We start from the raw sequence: 13,232 nt of genomic DNA, 5'->3' as shown, positions 1-13,232 counted from the left end.
TGACAGTCTTCACAGACCATGTTGGCACACAAGTGCCCTGAGGTAGACTGCTCTAGCAATGCTAGACTGCTCTGCAAATTGTTTTAGGCAGTTCAGGTTGCAAGTGGCACCAGGCGCAAGAACTAGATAATTACATACAAAGTCTCACCGTAGGTGTCCCTATTCATTGCAGAGGAGTTGGACTTGATGGTCTTTAAGGGTCCCTTCCAACTCAAACAATTCTTTGATTCTGTGACTTTATAAAAAGTTGCAGTAAGTACAGGGTGGGTATAGCACAGCAAGCAGTCCTGCATGTGCTGCATTTTTTATGTTCTCAGAATGGTGACTGCTGGAGGGATCTGAGCTATCAGTACTCACTATAGAAGGAAAAAAGGGAAATTAACTTTCCATTCCTTAGAGACACTGTGCATAACTTAATATCACACATTTTTTGCTTTGTTTTCACTATCTATGCCACACTATTTGCTTCTGTACTCAAATCATACATAGTATTTAAATCTCAATGGATAGCTTTTATCATTTGTTCCAGTCTTTTCAGTATGCTTCATCTTTTTCACCGAGGTGCCACATGACATCCTTCATTCTGGAACTTTCATTTCTTTCTTTTCTTTTCTTTTCTTTTCTTTTCTTTTCTTTTCTTTTCTTTTCTTTTCTTTTCTTTTCTTTTCTTTTCTTTTCTTTTCTTTTCTTTTCTTTTCTTTTCTTTTCTTTTCTTTTCTTTCTTTTCTTTCTTTTCTTTTCTTTCTTTCTTTCTTTCTTTCTTTCTTTCTTTCTTTCTTTCTTTCTTTCTTTCTTTCTTTCTTTCTTTCTTTCTTTCTTTCTTTCTTTCTTTCTCTTTCTTTCTCTTTCTTTCTCTCTTTCTCTCTTTCTCTCTTTCTTTCTCTCTTTCTTTCTCTCTTTCTTTCTCTCTTTCCTTCCTCCCTTCCTTCCTTCCTTCCTTCCTTCCTTCCTTCCTTCCTTCCTTCCTTCCTTCCTTCCTTCCTTCCTTCCTTCCTTCCTTCCTTCCTTCCTTCCTTCCTTCCTTCCTTCCTTCCTTCCTTCCTTCCTTCCTTCCTTCCTTCCTTCCTTCCTTCCTTCCTTCCTTCCTTCCTTCCTTCCTTCCTTCCTTCCTTCCTTCCTCTTTCCTTCCTTCCCTCCTTCCCTCCTTCCCTCCCTCCTTCCCTCCTTCCTTCTTTCCTTTCTTCTTCCTTTCCTCCTTTCCTTCTTTCTTGTGAATAATGGACTTCAACCAAGTAAAAGTATGTTTCTGACATTAAGTTCCATCCATCATTTGGTCTGGTAAACACAGAACAGGCAGCATGGGGTGTGTCATGATATTACACAGGATATATTTCAAGGAGTTCTGCAAGGTTGTACCACGTACAGCTGAGAAGCTGTACTCATCATTACAAGTGAAGTTGATAAGGTAAGCATTCCTTTTGGTTATGATTCATGTTCTAAAGAGCTTTATTTCCCTTCACTGTTAGATAAAACACTATGAGCTGAAACTACAGGGAAAATTGCACAAGAGTGTCAGGAAAAAAAAAAAAAAGGCAGAACAAATGTTTTAGTACTGAAGATGTGAAGTATCTGCAAATGAAATAAGACTAAACAATCTCTGTTTTATTAAAAGGCGGATTTTATAAAAAATGTGCCAATAAAACTAAAGACCAGTCTTTGAAAAGTGAGATATAACTAAGTCAACCAAGAATGGAAAATGTACTAGTTAACTGGCATTTGTCATAAAGCAGATGAGTTTGGTACATCTTTATTTCTTTCTATCACTGTGCTTCCATTTCCCTAATCTATTTTTAAGAAGGAGGTAATGATGAGGTTTGAGACCCTTGATAAAGTGGTTGGTGTAAGAATCCGGTTTCCATTTACATGAAGGTGAAGTACACCCAGAAAAAACTTGTGGTGTTTTTCCAGACCTACCCACTATATATTGTCAGTAACTGTAGTTTGCATCACAGAGGGCTGATCTGTTAAGTGGTCTTAAAAGTGATATTGAAAACTATAGTGAAGAACCTGATCTGGAGTTGCAGATGGATGAAGACTGAGAACAAATCTGTGTTTTTTCTTTTCTATATAAGATGAGAAACAATTGTCAATGAGCTTCTTTCAAGGCAAGTCTTTGCAATATTTTCAACACAGAACATGTGTATAGAGGATAACTCAAGTTTCAAATAAAATAGTCACCAGCCTACACATAACTGGTAGCTATACAGGATTTTGATTGCTCACAAATCCAAGAACAAAACAGCCTTTTAAATCCACACTACTGAATTCTACTTACTGAAAATAAGCTTTGCACTGCGTACAAAGACTCAAGTGCACTGACTTATCCTTGATATACAACTTATACATTTTAATGTTTGCTTTAGACAACACCGATTTCAGAATGGATTCCATCAGTGTAACAAATACAAAGTTTTGTTTCGATGTTTTCAACGAGATGAAAGTCCATCATGTCAATGAGAACATCTTTTTTTCCCCTCTGAGCATCTTTACAGCCCTGGCCATGGTCTATTTGGGGGCAAGAGGTAACACTGAATCTCAGATGAAGAAGGTAAGTTACTTATATTGGTGTTAAGTGGACAGTGGACTCTACTTCTGCTTGTTATTCCTTCTAAGCAATAACATAGTATCTACTCAAGAGGCTGTCACCTTTTAATTCACCAGATGGACAACTAGATGGGGAACTGTATTATTTTTTCTAAATTCTGACATCTTCCAGATAATGTGATCACATTTTTTCCATACTTTTTATTTTTGTATTAAAAAGATAAAACCCTGGAGGAAAGGAAGAGAGAGAACATTATTCATAGTGCATAATACACAACTAAGTTAACTTACTGAAAAAAATACAATCTAAGCAAATAGTGCTATTTCCAGTTTCTCAGAAGGTAATGTGAAGTAAGAACCAGCTGCAAGCTCACTTGCAGCCTTTTAGTTCATCTAATCTAGCATTTGTTCTCTGTGTTTTTTTTTCATTTGTTTCTGTTTTTGAGCCAAAAACCCCAAACATCACATGTAAATTTTAAATGCCTAACATTTTTGGTAATGCTTGTTTTTTTTATCACTGGCATTTTCTCTTGCAGGCTCTTCATTTTGATAGCATTACAGGAGCTGAAAGCGCCACTGACTCTGAGGTAAAGATATAACTTCTCTCCATTTGTTCCTATTTTCTCTTCAGGACAAAACTAGAACTACTCTGCCTCTGCTCCAAGCAGTTTCAGACTGTCAAAATTGATGGCAATGCTCTCAATCCAAGCACATATATGGAAGGAGGAAAAGAGGGTGTAACTCATGCTTGTTTAAAGCCTAAGAAACTGACTTGGAGATAGGTTTATTTGCCTGTTTAATGCACCATCATCAGCCCAGGTCTGAGGGTGAATTCCACCATGGCCTGACTTACTGATGGGGACAGCCCTCTGGGGTCTGATTTTCTAGATAAGGAGGAACTAACGTGACATATCATCTTGTTTTCTTGTCATCACCTCAGTGTGGCTCTTCTGAATACATCCACAATTTGTTCAAGAAGCTCCTCTCAGAAATCACCAGGTCAAATGCTACATACTCACTCGAGATTGCTGACAAACTCTATGTTGACAAAACATTCACAGTTCTTCCGGTGAGTTGAAGTGTGACTTTAACTCAGTGAGACTGTCCACTGGGCTTGACTGGGACTCAGCACTACTGTGAGCCACAATGGGAACTGGTTTGGGCACAGAATGAGTCCAAACCTTTCTGTGGCTTTTAGGGGCCAGGCAATAGCATAAGGGCTCTGGAGATACTCAGAACCCATCTGGATGCTTTCCTGAGCAACCTGTTGTAGGCAACCCCTGTAGGGACTTTGACTACATGACATCCAGAGATCTCCTCCAGCCCCCGTGATTCTATGGCTCTCTAATATATGCCCATGCAGCAATAGCTACAGGGAGCAATCAAAATTGCTGTTCATTCACTAAAAATTGTCTTTTAATGAAAAAGGTGATTTGTAAGGGAGGAAAATGACTTGAAAGCATGAGTACTGAAACTGATAAAAATATTTTGTTCAATTTTTCTTTTAAAGCTAGACACAAAATATCTCTCTTAAAGAAAGTTTTGGTTTTGAAATTAAAAGTATGAATGTAGGAATACAGAATTCAAAAGAGAAGGTGGGCATGAAGATGAGTATTGTCTGTCCTTAATTATGTTTGCAGAACAGAAGTTTATGGTAAAATAAAGAAAGTATTTCAAAATTTTAACATAGAATTCTATCTGAAGACAAAAGGCTCAAAACTAAATATGTGAAGTAGCCTTGTCCAGCTTAAAGAATCAGTTACAGCAAGAGAGCTGTTCAACTTGTTCAAGTGTAGGGATAGAAGTTTCTTTTAACCATCATTCTCCATTTCATTAATTTCTCATTTCACATTCTTCTATTGTAAAGTTCTTAACAGTAAAACACAATTCTTCTGCTTATAGGAATATTTAAATTGTGCAAGGAAGTTCTATACAGGAGGAGTGGAAGAAGTTAACTTCAAAACAGCTGCAGAAGAAGCAAGGCAGCTCATAAATTCCTGGGTGGAAAAAGAGACAAATGGTAAGAAGTAAAAAAATAGCTGATATTTTCTCCTACCTACTGTAATCTATACCCTTGTCTTCCTCTCCTCAAAATGTCTTGAAAAGGCACAACAAGGAACAGCATTTGATTATTGCTATGAAAGCAAACTCCCGCAAAACTCACCATGCCCTTCATTGCAGGCATTCATGCAATCCAGACAGGCTGTGTCTTAGCACTTACTGCTTCGCTTCCTTTTCACAGGACAGATCAAAGACTTGCTTGTATCAAGCTCCATTGATTTTGGTACAGTTATGGTCTTTATTAACACCATTTACTTCAAAGGGATATGGAAGACAGCATTTAATACAAAAGACACTCGAGAAATGCCCTTCAGCATGACAAAGGTAGGGACATGGGCACCACTACTGGAAAAACTCAAGAAAAATTGCTCTCTGCTCACACTGCATCATACTTCTGTTTTGCAGCAAAAAAGCAAACCTGTGCAAATGATGTGTCTGAGTGATACTTTTAATGTGGCCATACTGCCTGAGGAGAAAATGAAGATCCTGGAGCTCCCATATGCCAGCGGAGAGCTGACCATGTTGGTGCTGTTGCCTGATGAGGTTTCTGGCCTGGAGCGGGTACGGCCCTGGCAGGGGATAGCAACCAGTTCTGAGTTCAGTGAGAGCTGGCTGCCTTCAGACCCTTGGCTGTCCTCTCAACCCCTGGCTGTGCTGACAGAGACAGATGATATGTAGGCTATAATTAGGAGGAAGCATAAAGGATAAACAAATAAATATCAACTTAAGTGTCACTTCTGTTGTTCGCACAAATAAATGAATAGTAACAAGTGGTATTAATACAGTTGTTATGTCCATTGTACTCTTGCCTTATGTGTTTCAGTCTCTCCTTCTCTTTGCAGATTGAGAAGACAATTAACTTTGAAAAACTCAGAGAGTGGACTAGTGCCAATGCAATGGAAAAGAAGAGCATGAAAGTGTACCTGCCCCGCATGAGGATAGAGGAAAAATATAACCTCACATCTATATTAAAGGCCTTGGGAATGACTGACTTATTTAGCCGTTCAGCCAATCTGACTGGCATCTCTTCAGTAGATAACCTGATGATATCTGATGCTGTGCATGGGGCGTTCATGGAAGTCAATGAAGAAGGCACTGAGGCAGCAGGTTCAACAGGGGCAACTGGAAATATAAAGCATTCCCTTGAGTTAGAAGACTTTAGGGCTGACCATCCATTCCTCTTCTTGATCAGATACAACCCAACCAATACTCTTCTATTCTTTGGTAGATGTTGGTCTCCCTAAAAATAGAAAGAGTTGGAAATAATGCTGACCTTCCCCTCAGAAATCAAATCTCTTTACTGTAGCATCGTAGCATAATCTCAATTCAATATTTCATCCAAGTGGAAAGCCTTTAATTTCTAGGGTGATATTCTTGAAGAAGCATGTGAAATTTCAGATCCTTATGTGCAGGAATTTATTGTGAGCTTCAGTCGGGACTCATATCCAAGGTGTATACGTTCCCAGTGTTCTTGAATAACTTGTGAAACAGGGCCAGTGCTTTGTTGTTGGCTTTTTTTCATGTGTGTGCGTGAAATCCTGCCATTGTTATTGAGAATCTGGTTTCTCTATAGGAGTTCTCTGAAATAGCTTTCAGGAAAATCCTGTTCCGTTCCACTGAATCGGCTGGGCAGACATCTTTGAACTGAAGCCTGGACAACTTGCAGATGAAATTTCAAACTCCAGCAGACCATTTGTCTTCCAGTGAACCATTTGGTCTTATTTGTGCTGCAAATACTTTAAGGCTGTGTAACATTTTTTTTTTTTTTTTTTTGAGGGAGCATACAGAAAGTCTACCATTTCTTCTTAAATCATCTCCAAACAGAACATCTTCCTGATTGATATTAGTTTCCCATTTTCATTCCAGTGACATATCACTGATTTTGTGAATGTTAGTTATTGGTCTTTCTATTTATTCTATTAAAAGCTTTGCAAACAAAACATGTCAATATCTATTCTGGGTTACTGTACTTCACAACCTAAAGAATATGATATAGTGGGTAATAATTACTGATAGAAGTGATCAAGCTGGTATGTTGATCCTATTTTCAAAACCAGAATGTGACCACATATGAGGTTACTAGATACTTTAAGATTAAAAAAACAACAAAAACTGGGTTTAATCAAGGTAAATCCTATAGCTTCTATTCTCCCATTGAGCTTCTCCTCATGTAGCATATGAAATACCAAACTTCTTTGTATTTACTGCAATTCCAGAGAACTTTTACAGAAATCATCTAAGGGTCCTCAGTAAACGCATCAAGGTGATGCCTGCAAGATAGAACTTTAAAAGTATTAAAAGGTAGACTGCTTCAGCTTTCTCATGCTGACAAGAATCACATGAAGAAACTTACTATTGCCTCATGTGATATTCTTCTAGAGATGCTGCATGCTATTTCACAGTTTTAAGAGTAAAGGTTCTTTAGATTGTATTTTATCCAATTATAATGGTTACCAGCGTTAAGGACAGAGTTTTCTGCTGGGATACACATGCAGAATTGCAAATTACAGTATTAATACTGAAAAAGCATTTCAGTACTTCAGAGCTGCCTCAAACACATGGCCATGTTAGCACTACCTATAACTTGAAATGATGACATTAGTAGCACTGAAGCACATTTAATCCTCATTAAAAATGGATAAATGCAATTACTGGTCTTCCCAAGAGGGTCAGAAAGGGTCAGTTTGCATAAGGATTCAAGTGAAAAAAAAAATTTTAAGAGCTATGACATTTCAAGTTTTACTGTGTATCTTATGTTATTTCCCTCTTATAGCTGAAAGTACTCAATACAGTTCTGCTGCAACTAAAACCAAACAAACTAACAAACAGCAAAGGAAAAAAAGGCAGGACTGGTAAAATAATGTCCTGAGCAGCACAGTGTGTAAGGTTACTAAACAGTTACAATATTGTTATGGAATTGAAATATGCAGGTATGCCACTCTGCACTTTCTAGGTACAATAACAGTAAAATTACCCACATTTACTATGGAGGCATTTAATATATAATGCAAACTAAAAAAAACAGCTATTCAATTGTTTGATCTTTTAAAAGCAAAAGATGAAGAAAATCAAGGCAGAAATGATAAATGAATTCCAAGAACTATACACAAGAGGGTATTCAAGGCACAGAGTCCACCTAATGTCTTAACCGTGAAATAGTAGCATTTGACTTGTTTTTAAAAGGCCATTAGGTGTCACTAAGGATAAAAAGTGATGTTTGTCAGCTTTCAGAAAGAGGAGGGCATTACAAAAGTGCCTATGGGCTCTGAAGCCCAGCATGGGATAACAGAAATGAATCCCAGGTTCAGGTATCGTTCAAAAGTCCTTTTTGTTCCCTGACACCATGACTGAAGTTGTTATGTCAAGACATTGCCTTCTGTCTGTTTACCTCACCTCATACTCTCCCAGCGCTGTTAGAGATGCATTACTGCTAGTCCATGGAATGAAAACAGCCAGGTGCAATCACACTCCTGAATGCCTCAATAGAGGTGCTCTCTGGACTAAGTGTACGTTCCCTTCTCACATCACTTGGAGAAGGGACCATCACAGAACTATATGGAGACCATCTGCATCTATTCTGCACTTCTCCACATATTTGACTACCTTCTTCTAAGCAAACCAAATCTATGGCAGAAGTTACAAGACTCCCCATGCGAAGTCATAGTTACCAGAGGAAGAGCACTCAAGAGAATATCCTAGTCCAGAGCTACTCTGGGCTCTCAAAAGTTACTTGGGAAAGCACAGTTTTCTTGAACTAGACTTCGGTGTTGAAATGAAATACTGATTGGACATGGAGCAGTAGTTCACTTTGGTGTTTCCTGTGGCTCATGATCTAAGATTCTTCAGTCTGGAAAATAAACTGCAGAGATTATTGCTGAGGAACAGCAAGTGTCAATCTGCTCAGCAAGGGAGGCAGACTGAGAGCAAGGGAAGGAGACCATGACAGTAAGGCTAGAAGGGCCTGATAAGGGATTAAATGCTAAATTTCCCAATATTATAGCCATAGTTCAGCAATTTCCAGAGAAATATGTAGTGATTGGGTAGGCCAAAGATCAAACCAGAAGGTTAAGCCCACGTATATGGCCCCAGAATGGCAACAGGTGATGATGCCTCTGGCACATTCTTTATCTTGAATAGCATGGATCCATATAAATACATTCTTGCCCAAAAGTGTTGCTTATTTCTACAAATGTTCTAACAAAATATGTAGATTACAATGCCAGTGAACCTCTGGATGGATGGGATCTATGCAATCTGCCATGACTAAAGCTCTGTCCAAAACTGCACAACTTAGGATTCCCAGCTTCTGAAGGGATGTGAAATTATCTGTGCTATCTCATTTTCTCTTCTTGTGTTAGCTCCAGTAAACTGTATTTTAACCAATGCCTTACAGTTTCTGAGTGTCTTCTTTACTGGTATCCAAAGGGACTCTTATGCACTACAGGGTCCTCCAGCACAGTGAGGTTCTTGGCCTGGTGCAGGCAGGCAAAGTAGCTTGGGTAAGGGTCACAATCAAGATACTTAGTTTAATGCTTCCCCCAAGTGAGGGGATGATGAAATCTTACATGATTTTAAAAGGAAAACTGTGGAAGAGATATCCACTGGCAAATAATAAATGCATAGAAAATAAAATTAGCTATATAAGTCATGGAACAAGAAACAGTGTTAGAACACTGGGGACAAGAGTAAGCTTTAACAATAATGACAAGCCTCACTGGAGGAGCTCTCCCACATACACTGTTCTCATGGGCCCAGCAGTCTGTACTGGAAACAGGCTCAGTTTGGGTATTGGGGGTGATCTTTGTGCAACAAAGCCCTGAAATGCCCAGGGTCAGCTGCAGGTGTCTCTGTAAAAACAAAACAACTCATTGTGCACCAGATTTTCAGCTAATAAGAAAAGCACATGGCACCTCTGTTCCAGCATAGAATCATACAATTGTTCAGGTTGGAAAAGACCTTAAAGATCGTTATGTCCAACCACAATCTAACCATACTACCCTAACAGCCCTCCACTAAATCATGCCCTTGAGCACCACATCCAAACAGTTTTTAAACACATCCAGGGATGGTGACTCAACCATCTTCTCAGAGAGCCTATTCTAGTGCTTAACAACCCCTTCTGTAAAGAAGTTGTTCCTGATATCCAACCTAAACTTACCCTGGTGCAACTTAAGGCCAAATATAATTAGAAAGTGTAGCAGCATTGCTAATGTACATTAGCAAATGTAATACATAGCAAATGTAACTAAGAAAAGGTGGCAGCTGCTAGGGACAGAGGACATGCAAGTAGACCCAAAAAATAAAGACTTTAGAAACACAAAAAGGGGACATGAGAGGTATGTTTGGAGAAACAAAGCAGAGGAGATATCTGGAAGGGGATGTTGGGAACAAAGGGAAAGACACACTCTTGGGAGGTGGTGCTCCATGCCAGAGGACAGACCTCTAAGGCACTGCAGCCATGAGCAACCAACAAAGGTCACCATCATCCTGGTGGGACTGCATCCTGCAGGCAGCTAACACTGGAGTAAGGACAGCCAGGAAGAACTGCAGCCCAGGGAGCACACTAGAGCAGAAGAATCTAGTAAGCAGCAACCACTGGCAGACAGAAATGATTATATAGATTATATACTGACCCCAGCCTCTTACACTGCCTACTGTATCACTGAAAGGACTGAGAAAAAGAGAGTGCAACTAGGAAGCTGAAACTAGGAGGAAGGGAAGGAGAAGTGATGAAGTGAGTAGGGAAAAGGGAGATTAAAGGCTTAAGCATCTATTCTGTAGTTTGCTTCATTGTTTTGTGTCAATCCCTGAATCAGCAATTTTTATGTTAAATAGCAACAAATTACATAACGCTCCCCAAGTCAAGACTGTTACTTACAACAGAAGCCCAGTTCAGCTGAGCCTTAGTCATTCGGTCCCCCCCTAAGGAAATCTGTATGTGTGTCTCTCTCCAGGCCTGCTCACAATTGAACTTAGACCCAAACTTTTGCTGAATCCCCAGTACCACCTCTTTTGCTCATCACTAGGTAACAAAGCCCTGAGTGCTTTGCTTTAAACAAAGCCTTTAAGTGCCATGACCAACCTCACCTGGAGCCTTTACCTACCCCTACGGACCCACATTTTCCATTTAGGTCTGCCTTGAACCTTCACTTCTTTCCTATGCTATGTTAGATGTACTAGAATGGTGTGTACTAGTCTCCATTTCAAACACAGCTGTGCCCATAATCTGGCCAAGGACTTCTAGTGTGACCTGGGCTGTGCCCTGCTGCTAAGTGACCTGCTGGGTGATTGCTGGACCTGATCCTAATCCTGACCTAAGAAATGATTTCTTGGCTTGACTATGGATGTGTCCCATGGTATGATACTTCCTTGTGATTTGGACTCTTGTTTGCAGGTGTGGAAATCCCTAAGGAGCCCCTCTGGCCCCTCAGAACATTGTCACTTCCAAACTTCCTGAGGGATTCACGTTGCTCTGGGTTCTGATCTCTGGACAGTACTCACCCTTTACTCAGCCCAGGCTCCTGATTAAGCCCCTTTCCATCCTGCCAGGCTCTCCTCTCCATCTCTAGCAGGGCTCCTCATGATATAGCGTGACCCTCCCTTACTTGCATCAGGGCCACTTGTACCATGTTCCTTTCCTGTCTTCTGTCCCTGCCTTGGCTCTAAAGCAGCACACTACCACCCACATCCCCTGCATCTCTCTAAAGTAAGCCTCTCCTGAGCCCAGGTCTCTGTAAGGAGGAAGGATGCACTCTGCTCAGAAAGGTGGGATGCTGCTTCTGAGCTCTGAGGACACTGACCTCCCATGAGGTATCCCACACCCAGGACCACAATTCAGCCTGCTGGAACCATCAACTCCTGCTGGAATGAGGCCATAGCAAGACCAGCATCCACCTCCCTGCAGCCCTGCCCTGCTCAGATATTGGGCCTGCTGATCTCAGCTTGCAGACTTGCTTCCCAGCTTGACCTCAGCTCTGCCCTGTCTCTATGGACCCATCTGGTCAACAAGTTTTCAGTACAGCACAAGCTTCAAGGGTGGTCTTTATGAAAAAAAAACCAACTTCCATATGTGAGATCAAAGCCAGTTTTAGACAGCTCCCCAAAAGACCTGCTGCCAGCCAGAGTTAAGCCATGAGTGACACTGGCTGCACCTCTGTGAGAGTAGATTGAAGAAAAACTGCAGCACCAGCTGGGAGACAGAAGTGAGAACACGGAGAGATAAAGAATCCAGCAGACCCTATGGTCAGTGCAGAAGGAAGGCTGCTGGCACCTAGCTAATTTCCATCCACATTATTGTCTGCTGACTCAGTCTATGTTTCTCCCATCTTGTTACAATAATAATTTGGGATATCATATTGAAGACCTTAATAAAGTCAAGGCATACAATATCCTCTGTTTTGCCTTTGTTTCCAGAATAAGCCATTTTATCATAGAAGATGAAAATGCTGATCAGCAGAGACCTGTCCTTGATAAATCCATGCTGGCTTTTCCTATCATATTCTTCAATCTATTCAATCAATCTATTCAATCATGCCTTGATTGGAGGTTTGTCTGACACTGAACAGATAGGGGTTCCCTGAGGGAATGTAAGATTACTGATACTACTCTCTCTTTATGCTAGGCACAACAAATGGTACATTAAGCAATACATACAGAGTCTTAGTGCCCTTTCTTACAAGCATCACAGTGAACAAATGCACTGGCAATCTACCTTTTCAATAACTACAGAGAACTGTAATCTCTTGGGTTCTCCTCCTTCCCCTTTCTGAAAACGTGTCCTTTTTTTCAAATCAGAAACCTTCCTCAACCACCCTGACTATTCTCTGGACACTGTTTTCTTCTTCCTCCTAAAGAGGCTTTATTTTCCTACGTGAAAGGCTTTAGATGTAGGTGAGGCTACAACTCATTCAGTAACAATGAGGAAGGCTGTCAGATTTGGGGGAAAATTCTCCCACCCAACCTTTTACTAGCCAGTAGGATGTAATCATTGAATGCCATGCCATGAAGACCACACCAACATCAGATCAAATATCTACAGGAAGGTTTACAAAATCATCAACTGTACAATGAAGGCTAAATCAGATTAAAATGAATGTAAGGTCTGATATGAGATATCCTACTGAGAATTAAGAGCAAAGATGAATAGTTTTTTTCACAGTCTTGTCATAGTCTGTCAAAGACCAAAGCAGCACAGCAGGCAACAATATTAGTCTCTTCAGAATGGCAATGCACTGCTTCAGAAAGATGCCAGGTGGACCATGAACTCACATCCAAAGGAGCCTGACAAGTCACCTGAGTTTCTTCAAACAGGGGAAACAACACAATCTCATAAAACAGCTGAGAGAAAAACCATCATTGATGGCTACAGCGCCAAGGTATGCAATGGCAACCCATTAGACATTCATCTGTAACCTGAGCAAAATAATTTCTCTCTCCATGAACAATTGCTTCTTTCCCTCAAGAAAAGGCAATTTCCACACTTGCAATAGGCAACAAACAGAGAACAATTACTGTACTCCTTCCTAATGTCAAAATTGAGGAGAACAAAATCTCAAGTTCTGAGTAGATTTTAGTGATTGGATAAGAGGCTTTGACCTGTGAGCTCACCTGGACTTCATATCCTTTTG

The 13,232-nt window shown here is 40.2% G+C and overlaps 1 protein-coding gene across 1 annotated transcript; it reads left to right on the top strand.

Annotated features, from left to right (window-relative positions):
* The first annotated feature begins 1,283 nt into the window (after nt 1-1,283).
* LOC107309568 (ovalbumin-related protein Y) lies at nt 1,284-6,012 on the top strand. The gene is made up of 8 exons (XM_015854486.3): nt 1,284-1,405; nt 2,364-2,548; nt 3,081-3,131; nt 3,485-3,613; nt 4,447-4,564; nt 4,787-4,929; nt 5,011-5,166; nt 5,448-6,012. The coding sequence occupies exons 2-8, from the start codon at nt 2,381-2,383 to the stop codon at nt 5,847-5,849; spliced, it is 1,167 nt and encodes a 388-aa protein (XP_015709972.3). The 5' UTR covers nt 1,284-1,405; nt 2,364-2,380; the 3' UTR covers nt 5,850-6,012.
* The last annotated feature ends 7,220 nt before the right edge of the window (nt 6,013-13,232 follow it).

This window comes from Coturnix japonica, chromosome 2 (genome assembly GCF_054131305.1).
Source record: "Coturnix japonica strain WE chromosome 2, WE-NBRP24, whole genome shotgun sequence".
Classification (NCBI taxonomy): domain Eukaryota; kingdom Metazoa; phylum Chordata; class Aves; order Galliformes; family Phasianidae; genus Coturnix; species Coturnix japonica.
Note: the sequence above shows the minus strand (reverse complement) of the source record. Positions and strands in the feature narration are given on the sequence as shown.

What these genes read in the sequence shown, in the direction of transcription:
- LOC107309568 (XM_015854486.3), top strand. Translation starts at nt 2,381, where the DNA reads ATGGATTCCATCAGTGTAACAAATACAAAGTTTTGTTTCGATGTTTTC. An exon ending in AAAGCGCCACTGACTCTGAG is followed by an intron (nt 3,132 to 3,484) that starts GTAAAGATATAA and finishes TCATCACCTCAG; the next exon opens with TGTGGCTCTTCTGAATACAT. An exon ending in TGCCCTTCAGCATGACAAAG is followed by an intron (nt 4,930 to 5,010) that starts GTAGGGACATGG and finishes TCTGTTTTGCAG; the next exon opens with CAAAAAAGCAAACCTGTGCA.